The 17,547-nt window shown below is 45.3% G+C and overlaps 1 protein-coding gene across 9 annotated transcripts; it reads right to left on the bottom strand.

The window, feature by feature from the left end:
* Nucleotides 1-146: 146 nt before the first annotated feature.
* si:ch211-45c16.2 (mitogen-activated protein kinase kinase kinase 13) lies at nucleotides 147-17,284 on the bottom strand. 9 transcript variants are annotated; one of them, XM_037280597.1, is made up of 17 exons: nucleotides 17,176-17,284; nucleotides 12,288-12,360; nucleotides 11,952-12,058; nucleotides 11,754-11,819; nucleotides 7,738-8,441; nucleotides 7,478-7,661; nucleotides 7,208-7,399; nucleotides 6,547-6,705; nucleotides 6,302-6,460; nucleotides 6,100-6,208; nucleotides 5,918-6,027; nucleotides 5,713-5,829; nucleotides 5,235-5,378; nucleotides 4,312-5,050; nucleotides 4,159-4,229; nucleotides 3,643-3,934; nucleotides 147-3,473 (listed from the first exon to the last, which is right to left on the bottom strand). In XM_037280597.1, exons 5-17 carry the CDS (start codon nucleotides 8,372-8,374, stop codon nucleotides 3,375-3,377), a joined length of 3,012 nt encoding a protein of 1,003 aa, XP_037136492.1. In that variant the 5' UTR covers nucleotides 8,375-8,441; nucleotides 11,754-11,819; nucleotides 11,952-12,058; nucleotides 12,288-12,360; nucleotides 17,176-17,284; the 3' UTR covers nucleotides 147-3,374. The 9 variants fall into 9 exon arrangements, with proteins under 9 accessions (XP_037136492.1, XP_037136491.1, XP_037136499.1 ...); XM_037280596.1 differs by having other exon boundaries at nucleotides 11,952-12,049; XM_037280604.1 differs by lacking the exon at nucleotides 11,754-11,819 and having other exon boundaries at nucleotides 7,738-8,318; nucleotides 8,394-8,441; nucleotides 11,952-12,049.
* Nucleotides 17,285-17,547: the final 263 nt, after the last annotated feature.

Below are 17,547 nucleotides of genomic sequence, written 5' to 3'. Positions count from 1 at the left end.
CACTTTGAATCAACCAATTTTTATCAATCATACGAGGTGGCCATTTTGCCACTTTATAGTCTCCAGCTAACACTTGACCTCATTGAGGTCATGCACAACAGGAAATAGATGGATGAAATTAATAATAAAAGCACCAGCACAAGATGTTGGGTACAGTACATCAGCATTTATTCCATGCAGTTGCTTGCTTGGATTATATTCCTGCAGATGTCTACCGTACTGTACTTTGGAAAATACAGGAATCTGACAGGATTGGTTTGATCGTAATGCCACTCGACAGGAAGAGGAGCTGAAAAATGACCGTAGTAAAGAAACAGTTTACCAGATACATGAGATGATGTCCACGATTAGAAACAACCTCACAAACACAAATTTAATATGACAGAAATAAGGGTGGGGGGGAGATGCTTTCAGACTTGTGGTCTCTTTGCCCCTTGGTTGGCTTTTGGTGAAAACAGAATAGCTGACATGTTGACTGGAGTAAACATTTGGAACCATTTTTGTTATTAAGTGCCACTACATCCATACTTCATCTGTAATGATGACAATAAGATATGACGATTCGATCCACCGAACATAAGACTAATACTGTCCTCATACCTGTTCTCATTGTGCTTTCTTTAAATAATAGTCCCGCTAAAGCTGCCTGAAATTAAAAAGCACAGTTACATGCCATTCATAATAAATTAATTCAATCATTGTGTAGGCCAGCTACAAAGAAAATAAACCACAATCATACTTCACAGGATGTATGACAGCGCATGAGGTTAATTCATTTATATCAACGTAAACACAAAGGAGACGGTCGGAACAGGCTCGAGCTAATGCAGATTTGCAAAAGCTTTCGTCCTCAAAGAAACCGAATGAAGTAGTTCAAGCTTCGGTTCATCCAGTTCAATACTGATGTCAAACACACCACAAACATCCTTTTCAAGAAGCTCATTGATGACAGGTCAAGTTACATTTGCTGATGCTTATATACACACACACAAAGTAACACAAATGAAAAAAATAAAATGTTGATTTCTGGCTAACGTTTTCCCAATAGCTTGCTCACACACAGTCGAGCTGACAACAACAAAATAAACTCTGCCTTCACCCAAAGTTGTGTACAAAGGAATGACAAACACTCAAAAGAAGAAAGAATAAATTAAGCTCCAACTGATGCAGCATCCCTTAAAAAAAATACAGTACAGCAAAAAAAAGTGATTTGGGAGAGCATCTGTGGTTAAAAAAAAAAAAAAAGCAGTAGAACCACTTATAAGTCATTGTATGTGTCACCACAATGCTCCTGAGCAGTAAAAAATATGAAACCAAAAAATAGATACATACATAAAATTAAAATAAAAGCTTCATAGCCACCAGTCATTGCGTCTAGCCTGCTAGACGTTCTTGATCTTAAGCAAGCAACCTCGATTCTTAATTGCTTTTGTTCACAAGCACAGGGGGAATGGTTTGCTCTTTTCGGACTTACATTAGTGCCATTATACACACGTTTAGCATTATGTCAGTAAAAAGTACCCTGCTAGAAAGTGTTACATAGGAGATGATGCGCTTGGAAATGGGAAGAAACAAAGATTACTGGGCCCGAAAACTATTTCCTCAAATAGTGGCCGAGGCATTTATTTGAACGAGGCGTCTGTTTTAAGAAAGGAAGGCTTAGTAAAACTGGAGTTGGATATAGTGTCAAACATAAATACGCCACAAGGTGGCGTTAAAGCAGAACAGTAGTAGTGTTATCAATGTCAAAGACATGTTGCATTGTTACATATTATGTATGTTGGATAAGAGCTAACTGTTTTTACAAATAAAAATATTCGAGTATTATAATTTGTACTGTAATTGTCAATAGACGCCAAAAAACTTTGGCAAAAACTGCTTTTGTCTACTTGAAGCTCCTCAACTCACTTAGTGAGTGTGCTTTGTGCTTTAGTGAGTACAGCACAAAGTGACCACCAGATAAAACCAAAGCAATCGTGTCTTTGCTTTGAGTACAAAAACAGGAATAATAATTTTTCAGCTAATAGAGGATTTGTGGATGTCAAACCACAAACACACAAGGATTAAAAGTATACTCACAATTATTAATAGAGGCGATTATTTAAAAAAAAAAAATCATGTAAAATCATGTTTTTGCTACAGGGAATCATTTTACTTGGTGATGAGTGACTGCAGTGTTTAAGAGATTAGAGCAGAGGCCACTATTTGAAGGAAAAATGCAAAAAGCAACAATGGCTGTCCAAACAACATTCAAACTAATTGGTCCAGTCCAGTTTGTTCCGGTCCTCCTTGAACAATCCTGAGATGAGACTTGAAAGCGTAACGTCTAAGGGCGGGCTTTGTGTGTCCTCACACGCTGGTAGCATCATGTGATTCGTGACAAGAGAAGAAGCTGGATATTGTCTTGTTCATTCCGGCTGCTCTCCTCAGTTCCATCTCAGCACGTTCCCGCCGGTTCCCCTCAATCATGCATACTGGTCGCACTCACAGCCTGATAAGTGGACATAACGGAGTCCTGCTACAAGGCAGGGGGTCATGCTGGTGTTTGTAATGCTAGCTTTATAATGGGACAGCCGAGGATGGCGCCACGCAAGGTTTCTCTAAGCCATGATATTTTGGTAAGAGGGCGGGAGTTGGGAACCACATATTTCTATTTAGGGTCAGCAAGAGATATTCTGTCCCGAACAACAACCTGCTGCCAATGATACAAGAGAATGATAGCATTGTGACTTTTTAGATTAGCGGTGTGCTGTGAGGTTTTTCTAAAGTGTAAAATGTGCCTTGGCTCGATAAAAGTTGTGGGAAACCGCACTGGAGGATGGTGCGTGCTGATTTTTGGATTTTGCCGTGGACATAACTAAAAAAAAATGAAGACAGTGACTGCAGCCAGATAAAGGCGTGGAGCTCCACATCTGGGTCGCCTGAGAGATTAACGATGATGTAACTCGCCACCGCTCGCTCGTTGTCAGCGTTAAAACCAATCGGGTTGCCATGCGTCCACTTCACTTTTACCACACGTGTCTTCATCTCGCTCTCGCAACCGGTTAGCATGTGCCTAAATTGCAAAATGTCTTTTTAAGAGTCTTTTTGTTCACTCCTGAATAGTCCTTCAGAATTCAAAAATAAATTCTGAATGTTATATTCTATATCATGTACATGTTCATTCTAAAAGGGAATCCCTGCCACGGGTTGCCTGGATGTTGTGTTGAACATGAGGGAATGAAGGCCTGGTAAACGGAGGAGAAGGGATTCCGGGAGGGATTGCTCGCCATTTTTTGACATCATTGTCCTCTTATTGCTGTATTCTCTGCAGGGCCCAGCGGGACACTATTGGTTCCAGGCAAAAAAATCAAATAAAGTGCCCGAGGGGGCATTCACCATGAGGAAGGGGCTGCTTTGTTGTTTCGGATGGTGGCATCTGAGCACTCGGCTTCGGATGAGTCGCAGTCTGAGTCCCCAAACTGGAGCGGATTCTGTAAGGGAGACGGTTAATGTCAAGTATTCTTTATGAAAGTTGGATTGAGTATTCTCACTAGCCATGAGTTACACCTGCAATTATTATATGCTGTCACAAAATGGATGAGTAGATTTTCTATGGCCCTCACAGGACTTGGCCATGCCATTTGATTTGAAACCACTGACCTCGTAGCTGTGTTCATCCGAACACAGTTTTCCTAAGGAGATCTGGGTCTTGACCCTGCGGACGGCGCACTCCTTGTCAGACAAGCCGTCCGACTGGGTGGAAATATCGATGGGGATGTCCGGCGTGTGCGACAGCAGCTCGTCCAGGTGCTCCTCCTGGCTAGCGCTCAGCCTCTCCAGGGGCCCACTGTGGGAGTGGTCACTGGTGTTGCCCTCCTCTCCGTCGGACACGGACAGGTTCTCAGAACTGAACGTGGAATACGACTGGAAGCTGCTCATGCAACGGTGAGGTCTGCGTCAGAAAGATGACAAGGACGACATGACAGATATGTCACGAGATGACTGGAGATAATTACCATTTATTGCGTTATATTTGATGGTGACCTGTTTTTCAGACAAATATTTACCGTAGCGATACTTGTGACTTAACAACTGCTTTAGTGATTGACTACTGTGTAAAATGTATGTTACTTTGCTAGCTCAAATCATTCATTGAAATGAGCAACGGGAGAGTACCTCTGTCTCCTTGGAAACTCCACTTCACTATCTACCTCTCCTTCCTCCTCCTCAGATGACTCATCTCCACCCTGGGGGGGAAAAAAAAAAACTCTGTGTCATTTTAGTTGTTCTTATTCTACATCAAATCATTATGGACCAATGGCAGCTTACCTTCCTCAGAGGTCTGAGTGTACGAGGAAGTGCATTAGGAAGTGTGTGTTTGTTTTGGAAGGCCTGCTGTTCCCGAGGCTCGGGCTTCTTCGAGACCTCCCCGTTAGAAGCGGGATCTTTGTCGGGAGCCCTCAAAGTCGACCGGCTGCCCTCTCGGGTACTGAGCAAGGAAAAGTTGGGCAAGTCTAGTTGGCTGGATGCAGGAGTGCTCGCCTGACAGTGAAGGCATCCAGGGAATGGGTGAGCCTGGCAGCAGGGACAGCCAGGACCGGCACCCGGGAGGGGATTGGAGCTGGTAGATGAAGTACGCTGACGCGTGTCTGCATCAATGGCTGTGGAGATGAGGTCAGGGTTGGATCCGGAAACACGCCTCTGGAGGTGATCGGTCTGAGGGCTACGCAAGGCAGCGGCGGGGCCAAAATAACGCAGGTTATTGGCACAGTTTACAACGGCCTCTTCGCGGCCCTTCAGCGGGAGTGGCGATCCGGTGGTAGGCAGCAGGAGGTGGTGAAGATGATGCTCAGGTGGCTCCTTAACGTCTTCGGGCACTCCTGCGGCAGATTTCAGCACCCCAAGGAACTCGCTGTGGCTTCCTTTACTGTTGGCGCGGCGATGGCGGGGCTTGCTTCGGTAGCGGGCTTTTCCAGGAGGCGTGGACACTTTGGGACTGGCGGAAAGTGGGGAGGGAGAGGGGAGGGGGTCCAGGCTGGCGATACCGTCAGAACGGAGCAAGTCTGGCCTGGAGGAGACACATTTTTTCGATTAAAAGTCAATTCAACAACAAAAGTGGAGCTTCTGATATTTGGGGATAGTGGAAATTTGCATCATTGTCAAATTTGAAGCAATTGGAGACCACTCTAATTTTCTGGGAACAAATTTACAGATTTTTGTTGTGGTTTTACTTATTAAAGTGAGAGCTGAACCTTTTGGCGGCGGGCATCCCAGGTTTGTGAGAAATGCTTCCTTTCTTCTTTATCAGCTTTTCGACAGCATTGGATCGGACAATGGGTCTGACCAAGTGGCGCTTGTAGGTCCCGGGGTATTTCTTCTCCACAGCTTGCTCTCTCCTGTCAGGATTACATTACAGAAATAAAAATGTGCAGGCCAGCTACTGCTTGGCTACGAACTCGAGGAAGAATGTGGACACCGTATAATTCCACTACTGGATGTCATGGAGACAGATAAACACATGGGTGGGAAGCTCAAGCCACAATGTAAATAAAGGCCTGAGCCCAGCGGGGTTATTCCGGTTCAAGCGCGCTAACCCTCCTAAATTAGTCAAGTAAACACCATCCAATTCTTAGCGAGTGAATTCAATTTAAATAGTGAGAGGAGGAAAAAAGTGAAGGCTCTGCTAATGAGAAGATGCTCCTTACTGCGATAAGGAGCTCATTGACTTACTTCATGAGGTCTTTCTCTCGGACCTCCAGCTGCAACATGATGGCACTAAGCTCCATGTAAAGGTTGTTGGCTCTCTCCAGCTTCCTCTCGTAGTGTTCCCGGATGTCCAGCGCATGCCTGAGAGAGTTGAAAACATCAGCAAAAAGAAATCTCTGATCTGCATAGGTATGTCAAACCAAATGATGTATTTCTGTTTTCTTCACACCTGAGTTCATCCCGCCTGCGTCTGATCAGCTCTTCATCCAGCCTGTGAATGCACGTGCCTTCGCTTTTGATCTTCTCAAAATGTTTCTTCACTTCCTCCCGCCATTCAGCCTGAAACATGAATGAATGTGGTGACCGCGAGGCTTGTACTACATCGCGTGATTCTTCAGATGTAGTGCACACCTGAGACTTGAAGTAGGTCTCCTGAGGCGCTCCCAGAACATCGGCCGAGGCAATGTCGAGGTGTAGGAGGATCTGACGGAACGACGGTCTATTTCTGGGCTTGCCTTGCCTGGTAATAATGAATCAGTAAGTGAGCTATTATACGAGCTTTTGTGTCAAACAGCTAAAGTGAACTCGTGTGTTTTGGCAATTAATGACACACCATGTTTGTTTCATGAGGATTTTGAAGCCATCCGGGCAAGTGGAGGGCACTGGGAGGTGAAGACTGTTGCTGCCGACGCCCCAGATAATCGCGGAAGAGTCGACATCTTTGTAGGGGATCTCTCCAGTCAGTAGTTCCCATAAGACAACTCCAAATGACCTGCAAGTTGCAGTCAGTGGGATCCTCAAAAGCAGGAACATTCAAGAAATTCACAATGATACCCAATCGGGTGATGCACAACTCACCAGATGTCCACTTTTTCAGACACAGGCTCATTTCGTATCACTTCTGGAGCCATCCAGGCCACCGTACCGGCAAATGACATCTTTGTACTTTTGTCACTCAGCTCTTTCGACGTTCCAAAGTCAGAGATCTTTATGGCGTCATTGTGTGTGACCAAAACACTATTTAAAAAAATATAAACAGAGAAGGAAAGGTGTTCCAAAAAATTGAAATCTATTTCATTTTGTTTGCCTATGAGATACAGTTAGTCACATATTCATATTTCATATTATGATGAAAGAATGTAGAGGTTAGCATGATCAAAAATCTTGCTGAACATGTTACATCCAATTAATTAAATGAAGATGACCTTTCCCGAAGACTGAGCCTGCTGACTAGTACAGTGTTTGTCAGCACTGCAGCACGCCAATATTGATTAAAGACATGGGTGGATGCGGATGCTGTGCGCAGGATGCTCAGGGTAAGCGACTTCACTCGCATAAAGGCCACTTGATGATGAACATCCTGAGGCTTAATGTCACACTATTTACAACTGAAGAGCTGAACTGTCTGCTTAAGTCATTTTACAGCAGTGTGGGGAATAAAAACATTGATGTCCACTTTATAGGTCATGTGAGTACTTCAGAGTTCTTTTCCTGATTGTTTCAGAAGAAGGAAACTCACTTGGGAGATTTGAGATCCCTGTGGATGATCTTGTGGAGGTGCAGGTAGTTCATGCCGCTGGCGATGCCTGAGGCCCAGTCCACCAGCAACCTGGGGGTGACTTTCCGCCCTGCCCTCAGCACCTCGTAGAGCTGGCCTTGAGCGCAGTACTCCATGATGATGCAATAACAAGGCGCCTGAGTGCACACCCCCCTTGGTAGAAGACAGCAAACCAGTGAGCAGAGCAGCAGCGCGCGCGACATCATGCAGACCGAGTGTTTTGACAACTACTTGAAGCTGATGATGTTGGGATGCTTGAGTTTCCGCAGGTGCTTAATATCCGTCTCCTTCTGTTCGCGCACCTTCTTGATAGCCACCTCCTCAGAACGGAATTTGCCCAGGAAGACGGCTCCCTGAGCACCACTACCCAGCCACTGCAACTCAGAGATTTCCTCAAACGGAACCTCCCACACGTCTGGAAAACAAATGGAAACTTGGATGCAGTACACTACGTGCACTGTTGTGATTTTGCATAATAGCCATAAGCTCACCTTGTTGTTGGAGCTTGTATTCTGTGGAGTAGGTCTTTCCTATGATGTTCCAGACCGGTCGGAGACAGCCGAAAAGACCCTCCAGGAAGCCGCCCGACCCGGGCCCCGCTCTGTGGAAGTGCAGCTTGATGTCGTCGGGGTGTTGCGGGTGACCTTGTCTACAGTCTCCACCGTGGTCCATATGACAGTCCCCGTCTCCTGCCTGCTCCTCCATTCCGCTCCCGCAGCCCCCGTGCTCGCAGGAGGCCGGCGAGATGGGTTCTTCGTGGTCGTGCTCCTGTAGCTGAAGGACACTGTTGTCAAAGTGTCCGCCCTCGCTCCGCGTGGAGTCGACGCTCAAGGCCGTGTTTTGGGAACTCAGCCCCCCGAGCACCGTCTCATCGTCCTGGCTTGGAGGCTGCAGATGCTGCAGAGGGACGGGCAGGTGCGTGGGCGGTGCCAGGTCCTTAATTATCTGAGGGGGCAATATCGTGGGAGGGGCTGGAGGAGGTTGCGCTTGAGAGTTTGCTGCGTTTGATTTCTTCATGGAGTCCCCAACTACACTGAGTTTAAGCTCCTCCTTCAGCTTGCCCACCAGCATGCTGGGGCAGGAAGTCCATGAGAGCACCTCGGGGGAACTTCCCATGATGTCATGCATGAATATGGGCTAAGTATACCTGATGTGGAGCAGTTCTAACACATTGGCTTGGCTGTATTTGAATCACCTGGACAAAAAAAAAAAAAAAACACAAACAGCAGACATGTTAATGCTAAAGCTAATTTCACAGCTTTCACAAAAACCAAAACAAGATGAGTACCATCGCACTACTTCGGCAAAGACAAATCCTCTCATAGATGTGGGATGGGATGAGCTTACATTAATGACTTTTATTTTTAACTACAGAGTGCAAGCATCCCACAGCGGAAGTGACATCGAGCAGGCTTTAAACCCGCGCATACGAAAAATTAATAAATCACACGGGATACAAAGAACCTCATTTCTGGGAAAATTCTGGCAAACAGACTAAATCGATGGCACACATATAAACAGTTGGGGCTTTGTGAGGCTACCGGTAATATCAGTTGAGCGGGGGATTAAAACTGTTGCTCTGTATTAGGGAAGCTCAAAGCCAAACATCTGGCACGCACGGACCAACGTTTGAGCCGGCCGTCACATTGTTAGCCGCAGCAGCCACCTTGCTAGCTTTGCTATACGTAAACTCTTCCATGACCCCAAAACATTTGATCCTAAAACAGAAACTGGCTGATTTCTAGAGCTGTCGTTTAGATGTTGTTGCAGACTGTATCAGTGTGCGTTTATCTTCTGGAGGGTAACCCGAGTGCTGTGAGAGCGTACCACCTGCCAACAGCTCATCTATAATGCAAGCTTGACTCCAAGCAGGTTGCTGAGAGTGCAGGGGGAGGAACGAGAGAACGCTCTCTCAGGTATCCGATAAATCCGTCCATTCCGATGCCGAGACAATCGAGCCGTGCGAGTAGAAGACCGAGGTGTAATTCCACCCCCGCCAATAATTTTCAGAGCTGGGCCATGTTGATGCGGATCAACTGGGGAGAAACACATGCCAAGACTGAAGGCGTCTCATGTGAAGACCTTTGACCCCATTTAAAGTCACTGTCCTAAATAATAGCTATGAAACCTTTTTGGGAGTTTCACTTACTCGCATTTATTTGACCAGTCTTACCAATTTGGAATCAGCAGCTATATCTGACACCGGGAAGGACAGGAAACAGACCTCACCCATTAATCTGTAATGGAACATCTCCACTGGCATAGATTCCCATAAATTACGTCTGAAGCTGTTGATCAAGGTTTCATTTACACGGTCTCCTAATGTATTTTCCGAAAGAACAAATTGTTTCACCTTGTGATGTCATGAAAATTAGTGATAATGCATGCAGGGTAAAAAATGTAGGCAAGATGGAGGGAGCCAATGAGAGCAAACGGTCTCTGAGTCAAGTCCCACTGATTTTATTTTACACAAATGTACAATTTTACTTTGAGTGGGGAAAAGCTTTTGTTGTAAATGTGCGCGTTGGGATTATCGGGAGGAGCACAAAAGCTGGGGGCGTGTCTGACAGTAATCCGACTACTCATAGTAATCACTGGGGAAGACGCTTTTGCCTTTGAAAAAACATTCACAGCTAGATTGCTTTTATTTCACGACACTGTACTTTGATCAGACCACAAACAATGCCTGAAAGATATTTTTGTAGCAAAAGACACACAACAACCAGGTAAACACACACACATTTACACTTCTATCGAAAAACACAGCAGCGTCATCTGTGTCGCCATCACCATGCTCCTAATTAAGAGGAGATCCCGCTGAGTCTTTTCCTTTGCTAACAGCTGTGTGGCCAACAAAGAACCAATTTACACCCTATGTCACTTCATCATTCACACGTTCCCGTGCCATTCTTAAAACCTTGGAGCTTGATGTCTTTTTTATAATCAAGCTGGTAATGGCGAGAGTCGAGATCTGCATACCACTGCTCATATGGTCCTGGCCAGCTAACTTGAAAGGCAGGGGACAGAAATGAAGTAGAGAATGTCTCAAAAGATAAACTGAAGGAGGAAAGAAAAAAAAAAAAAAGCGGATTAGGCAGAGCGAGAGAGAAAGACACGTGGAGCTAATTTGTGGGTTGGAAGTAAAAGAAAGCATTTGGAAAAAGAATATAAACAAAGGTCAGACCAATGATGGCTGCTCCCGGCGACTTTGAGTAGCAACGACGACCGGGAGCGACAACAAAGGACACAAGAGGAGCCGGCTCCATGTGAACTGTCTGCCCCACACGGCCAGGGGACAGCAGCACACACATTGGACACTGCGACCAGAGCAGCTGCTGCCACAACAATTCCCCTTGTGCTCCCTTGCTCGGGACAGCCTGCTTGGCTACCCTCACAACAAGGAAGGACAGAGAGGAAATTGAAACAAGTGCAAAAAAAATAAAAACACAAAGTAGTTCTGCGACTGACACCATTTTATGGGAATCTGCAATTTAGAAATGCATGTCAAGTTTGCTGTCAAATGGGCAGCAGTGCACCGCAGAAGAGCGAGGAGACCACTAAAAAAAAAAATCAATCTGCAAAATTAAGCCAAGGCACATACGCCAAAGGCAATCACGAATACTCGAGACAATTTAGTATCTTTAATGAACTTAACATGCATGTTTTGGAGACGATGGAAGAAAGCCAGAGAACATACAAACTCCACAGTGGGAGCCTGAAGCAAAGATCTGGTAAGACAGAGTTGCTAACCCCTATGTTGCTGTGCCGCTAACGTCACAAACATTTGGACACAAAAAAAAAATCCCGAGGTCCTATCCCATGTAAACACACAAGCGTTCTCATATTGAACGAAATCATCCGAATGGCCTCGGGTGTGATCAGCCACTATTCCTCCTCTTCCCCCTCTAAAACGAGGCTGCCGGCTACTCATCCAGCGCAGTTACATAAATATGCTTAGCAGCAGAGGACAAGGGTGGGCGCTACTGTTCCTGTTGCCAAAGCGGGGTAAGTAAAAGGCATGGATTAAATCACGGTGTATGCGGGGGGGGGGGGGGGGGGGGGGGGGGTTAAGCACACTCGTGAGTGGAGATGTGCAACCACAGACGGATTTCAGGCACGTGTGACCAAGTTAAGGCATCGGACAGACGGCATTCTAATATTGTCAAAGGTGTTCCATTATCGTGCGCAAACAGGAGACAAGATGTGTTTTCGTCTGCCTCCATCTTCAGCCGTCCTTCAGAGGACACAGAGACGTACTGCATCGCAAATCAGCAGCAGCAGCAGCAGCATCACCACAGAGCCTAAAATAGCTCCTGCATGCACGCACGCACACACCACTGCGTAACACTCTCCCGCAGTGCCGCCACGGAGCATACGCAAACAGCTGATTGGAGTAGAAACGCAACAACACACTCCATTTCCCACATACGAGCACCATGAGGGATGGATAGCCACAAGACAAACCTGCTCTCTGAGCGACCCACACACGCGTGGAATGACAACTCACGTCGGACAAGGCTCAAAGTCAAGCTTCTTTCTCAGCACCGATGCAGGGTTGGTAAAAACGAAATTCCTAGTCAGGGTGGAGAAAAAAGCAGCACAAAAAAAGCCAGAAGAGGGCAAGTCACAGGCTGGAGAATGACAAGCATTCCGGTTGCTCAGGCAGCACACGGACTGTGAGTGGGCGGGCGGCAGATTCACCAACCTGCTCACGTCACACTTTTCATGAATGGGAGTCGTCTGACGCAGAGAGCACGAGGTTCACAAACTTGAAGAGGAGGAGGAGGAGGAGGGCCGGGATTTCTGCACCGGCTCAAAGAGGAGGAGCAAAGAGAGATGAAGGAGAATAGGGACAAAGGGGGAGTAATGTAATTGGGAGCAGCACCAGCTGGAAAGAGCAGGTTGGGCTGCGGTGGTGTCTTTCCAAGTAGGACAGAGATGAGAAAATCCTTTTGTAAATCAAATCAGCTCTGAAATATCCCCTAAAGTCTCCCAAAACATTTCACTCACTCACACAATCCATTTCTGTGTGTGTACTGACCCGTAAGGGGCTTGCTGGACATCTCAGAGGTCGCACATTAGAATCCGGGCCTCACCTCAGTCTCGCCTCTCACCTGAATGCACATGCAAAGCAAAGGGAAATGGGTCATAGGGGTGTGGAGTGACATTTAAAGATCATACAAGACCCAGATGGATTTAGAGGATCTGTGAGAGTACAGTAAGTCAGAGCAGCTGCAGAGGAGGTTGCTGTTTGCAAAAGTACGACATCAGCTGACAGGTTGAGTCACCGGTAAAACTGCAGAGGAGAGGAGTGTGTGCGTTCGCGTCGGTTTGGGTGTGTGTAATCAAATCAAAAGAGACTGAATGAGATGGGGAGGGTCCTCTGGTGAAAGGAACAGATGCTCCACCCTGTAGTCGCGTTAGCAAACCTCTTGGGAGAAATTATGTCCGCCCAATCTCTGGCCTCAAAGTCTACCCCAGCAGGGGACCCTGCAGGCAGGGCTCTGATATCCTGGGGTGAGGATAAAGACAGCCTCGAAATAGTGTGAAATGGCAGCCAGGATGAATTTGGGCACAGATGGCTGAGGGCGCTGTCCGAATGGGACACACAATAAAGAATGTCATCGCTTACTCTGCTGTGAGCAAAAATTTGTGCAAGGCCAAATCTGACAAAAGTGCATACAGATTTGTAATATACTGGATGATTTTGGTTAAGAATGTGAGACCATACGCACGGTGAAGAAATATTTCATATTTCCACCCACAATTGTGAACCTCTTCCTTTAAACCAGATTGGCCGTAGTACCAAGACTAACCTGTCAGAGGCAGCACAGTGTCAAAGGCCCAAAAATGAAAAAGAAAAAGAATGTGTATCGGTAGATGAAAGAAATAGAGAAAGTCATATCTTGGCAATTCCCAGCATTGACAACTGTACATAGATATCAAATCAGCAAGATATTTCCCAAAAGTGGTGGTCTCGAGTTAAACATTGACAAGGTTGGGCAGGAAGCCAGACAAAATATTGGCCATAAAAAAAGGAAAGGAGCATGGAATTCAAACAGCTGAGCTGTTTACTGAGCAGTGAACCGTAAGTGACACTGTCAAGCCCAAATTCCAAAGGTCCGAAGGTTGGCCGATCATCAGTCTGTGCGCTCATGTGGAAGGCAAAGGCACGATACAAAACGGACATAAATAATTTTGACTTTAAACCATCCTATTTTACAGTGTACATAAACTAGTTATTTGGTTTAACGTGGAATGTCATCTCCCAGAGAAGTGAATTTAGACAAAACCGCCGATATGACGCAATCCTATTTTTGCCTCTAAATTTGAAGAGTCTGCTTAATTCCCACAGCTAACTTGTTGTGTGTCTTTGGCTAGCACAACAAGACACTGAGACATAACACAAGACAGCCAGACACGCAGTTACAAGACAGGAGCCCGACTTCAAGTGCAAACGATCTGTAAAGCACACTGGCGCTGGCCCGTTATACACACTCATTACTATTTCACCAGTAGCCGAACAGCGCCACTGACAGCTCCTGTGTCCTCGACATCAATAAGAGAAAAGCCACGCATCGCTCAAGATTAGCTTTCCAATTGCTATCAGAAACCATCGTCACGATTTGGTTCTTGAACTACTAATCAGATCCCAGTACTACTAGCTAGCTACGACCCAGCTAGTTATATGGATAAATAGCGTCGGGCAAATAATGATTTCTGTTTCTAATTTTAATCATTTCAAATAATGATTTCAGTTTCTAATTTTAATCATTTCTGATTTCTAGTTTTGTTGGCACAACGGTTGGGTACAACTGAGTGAATCATGCACAGTAGCATCCTGCAAGTCAAGGAGGATGATCACGCTGAGATCATGAGATTATCCCGTTGAGCCAACCGACAGCCCACAACTTGACCAATTTGCAATGAGAGGAAATTACGTAACAAGAGATGCCCCTGCGGGCCCCCCCCTAGCTCCGCCTGTGAGGCAAAGAAATGGCATTTCTATTTTCATTTGAGGAAGCAGCACTTCATCCCCAATTTGGATGAATGAATTATTTGATTTGTTTAGGACATCTAGTTACGGCGATCTTCATATTTTAAAAAAAAAAAAATCAGGGTACACTTTCTATAGAAAAGCTAACCATGGTACAATACTTTTTTTTTCTTTTTGTTGGAACAATCTCACCTTTATTTATTTATTTTATCACTAGAGATGACTTACTTGGGCATTCTGTTTAACAACTACACCCAAACACATCAAATATGTTGTATTATCATCCGTGATCAAACGCGTGCAAGTCCACAGACAACAAACACCAAATGTCTGCACTCCTGCCAAGAGGCTGGAGCGGCCTGTATGACGAGTTCACGCGCTCCCATTCTCCACTCGTGTGTATTAATATGCTCCCCATGAGGCGCTGCAGGCTGCGGTAATTATAGAAGCTCGGCTAGCAGACGCATCACAAGAGCGCAGTACATTCAAAGCAGCGTGCAGGAATACGCCGTATGGATGCATTAAGACCAGCACGTGCCCGCTCCAAAAGTCTTTTTGATATTAGCACAATTGGGCTTCAACAATATCAAGTTAAGCTAAGTCCCGCCCCCCCCGCCTCAAGCTCACCACTGTAAAGCCCCTGTTGGGCTTAACCCACTTCTCAATAAAATCCCACTCCTGGCACGAGCCGCCCAACGTTTGGGAGTGTATCCAGTAAAACCAATGGAGCAGTGGGGGGATGGAATTCACTTACTTTCGCCATCATTCTGACTTGTTACTATTGGTACGGATGGATGCGACAAGCTGGCCCCGCGTAGGCCAAGCATAGCGGCGTGAAGGATGTCGGAACCCGCCGTTTGTTTGGCTTTTTCCACCTAATCGACCTTCGCTGGCTGTGCTGCACGCAACGGGAGCATTTGGCACAAATACTGTCCTGAACTGAGCTCCATTTCCAAGGACATCTCATGTAAACCCACGCATGCATAAATAACAGATAACAAAAGCGAGCAAGTCGAGATGGTAGTCTTTCTGTTGTTGCATAAAACAAGAGTCTCAATAATGAATCTCAGAATGGTCTGGACAAATACAAACCGAACTGCAATGTCAAACAATTCGAACTTGAATTGTTTCCATGACTTAAAATACTCACATCTCAAATTGTCTTTCTTCTTACTGGGACATGGATGCTATTCATTAGCCCGTGTAAGGTGTTTTGCATTGTGAGTTAGCATTAAGCTAGCAGATTTTCCTAAGGCAAACTTATGCGGTTGTTCTGAATATACAAGGTATAATTATCATTTTTCTATTTTAGTTTGACATAAACGTCAACTGGGAGGGGCAAAAAAAACCAGCTCAAAGTTTGTCTTTTAATAGGAACTGACTACTAAACTGCTAATTGTTGTGGAGAGAGTTGAGTTCACTGCCACCCTACAACGCCGGTATCTCTAATGAATAAAATTAACCTAAGACGGGATCAAAAACAAACACACCTGCTTTTCTTTTCGTCAAAAAATACGCCCACTGAATGACAATGTACTCTGACAAGACAGCTTATTGACCTAAAAACAAGAGGCACTTTCGAGCATGTTTGGGGCTTTACCAGCAGGAGGGACTCCTGCATTTGGCTAATTGTGGCTGTTGACCTGTAATTGCACCAGGGAGTGACAAGCCGAAGCTTTTAGTGACACACGTGAACTCTTGCTCAGCAGCGGCGAGGGCCACAATGCAATCCTGACAGTTCACAGCATCCAGTGATCATGCACACAGGAGACACGTCTGCAGCTGACTGCGAACATACGGTGGAAATGGCAACCAGCCAACACGGGAAGTGGTTATGACACTACGGTGATGTGAAATAGGCGGATGGCAGGTGGAGGATCACAAATGAAAAAGTTTCAGTACTGTTCCTGTCAAATATTGAATAAAATCGAAAGACAATACAATTGTATTAGCATTAAGAGGCTAGCTGCTATGCACATTGTTGCTTGTGATCAAAAATTAGGTGGAACGGAGGGATTAAATGAAAATTATTACTTTGTCAGTGTCAAGCAAGTCGATCCATGACGATCTTGTATAAATAATTCCGTGTTGGGAGCGAGCCCTAACACAGATAGAAAATATCTGGTAGTAATTATCCCAATTTGTTTTTTTATAGTTTTCTGGTGATGCCACAACATGAAACTCCTCAACTCACCTCAACATAGCGCCTTTGCACACAAATGCCACAGGGCGGCGCTAAAGCAATGCTTTTGCAGCCTAGGGCTTTAATCTTGGGGGGACACAGTTTTTCAGCAAATAAGGGGGGGGGGGGGGGGGGGGGAAACTGTGCATTTAAATCTCTAATTTGTAGTGCGATGTAATCATGATACCGCTAACCTCTCATGTAAATTGCCCCCTCAGTAATAAACGTGGTGTTAAATGGAGAATACTCATTTTTGCACAATACAAAACTAAATATAGTACAACCATATATCTTAACAGTGAAAACACAACATCACGAATGAAAATAAAAACTATGATAGTCCTGCACATACCACTCATCTCCTTTCACTGTTGGTGAAAACAAGCTCAGAAAATGCCACATTATTATGTGGTTGGAACGTGGATACACTCGGTTACATAATGATGGCGAATATGAACTCTAACCCTTTAATACTCTTGTCTGTTCGCCAACGAACAGCCGATTCAAACTACAAGAACCACGCAAGTGCGTTTATTCGGACATTTAAGGCACAAAAACAACACTTGAGAGTATCATAAACAGAAGCTGTCAGGTCCCTGAAGGCAGCAGCGGGTAATTGACAGCTGCCCTCACGCAGGACTTTCAGCTTCCTCGAACGCAACATGCCAATCGAACGCTCGATTTTTAACGTGTCAACCTTTAGCATGGTCGTAAGTCACAAACAATAAGAAGAAAATAGCTTTTTCTTACCGTTTGTCGCCGGAGAATCTCCGTTGACGGGTTCCGAGATGTCAGTCGGTTCCCTGTGTCGTTCTTTCTCAGGCCACGGATTTACTGGCCAATCAGCTGAGGCGCGTGAGCTGTTGTCGTCACTTCCGGACTCCCCACACCGTGCACCTGTAAATAAAACCCAGCGCACTAAACAAATCTTTTTTTTTTTTCCAAGCAAAAAAATGACACGCGTTGGTTGTATGTTTTTTAATTGTTCTCTTTTTTTCTTAGAAATTAGATTCGACCAGAAAAAAAAGTCAGCCTACGATCGGTCAGCTCCATGTTTTCAATTATGCAAGCCAACGTTGCGGTTTTTGTTTTAAACAGATTTTCCATTTGAGTTATATTATA

Source organism: Syngnathus acus, chromosome 21 (genome assembly GCF_901709675.1).
Source record: "Syngnathus acus chromosome 21, fSynAcu1.2, whole genome shotgun sequence".
NCBI lineage: Eukaryota > Metazoa > Chordata > Actinopteri > Syngnathiformes > Syngnathidae > Syngnathus > Syngnathus acus.
The sequence above is the reverse complement of the archived record's forward strand: the minus strand, read 5'-3'. Positions and strand labels throughout refer to the sequence as shown.

What these genes read in the sequence shown, in the direction of transcription:
- si:ch211-45c16.2 (XM_037280597.1), bottom strand. Translation starts at nt 8,374, where the DNA reads ATGCATGACATCATGGGAAGTTCCCCCGAGGTGCTCTCATGGACTTCC. An exon ending in AGGGATCTCAAATCTCCCAA is followed by an intron (nt 6,706 to 7,207) that starts GTGAGTTTCCTT and finishes TTTTTTAAATAG; the next exon opens with TGTTTTGGTCACACACAATG. An exon ending in CGAGAGAAAGACCTCATGAA is followed by an intron (nt 5,379 to 5,712) that starts GTAAGTCAATGA and finishes TAATCCTGACAG; the next exon opens with GAGAGAGCAAGCTGTGGAGA.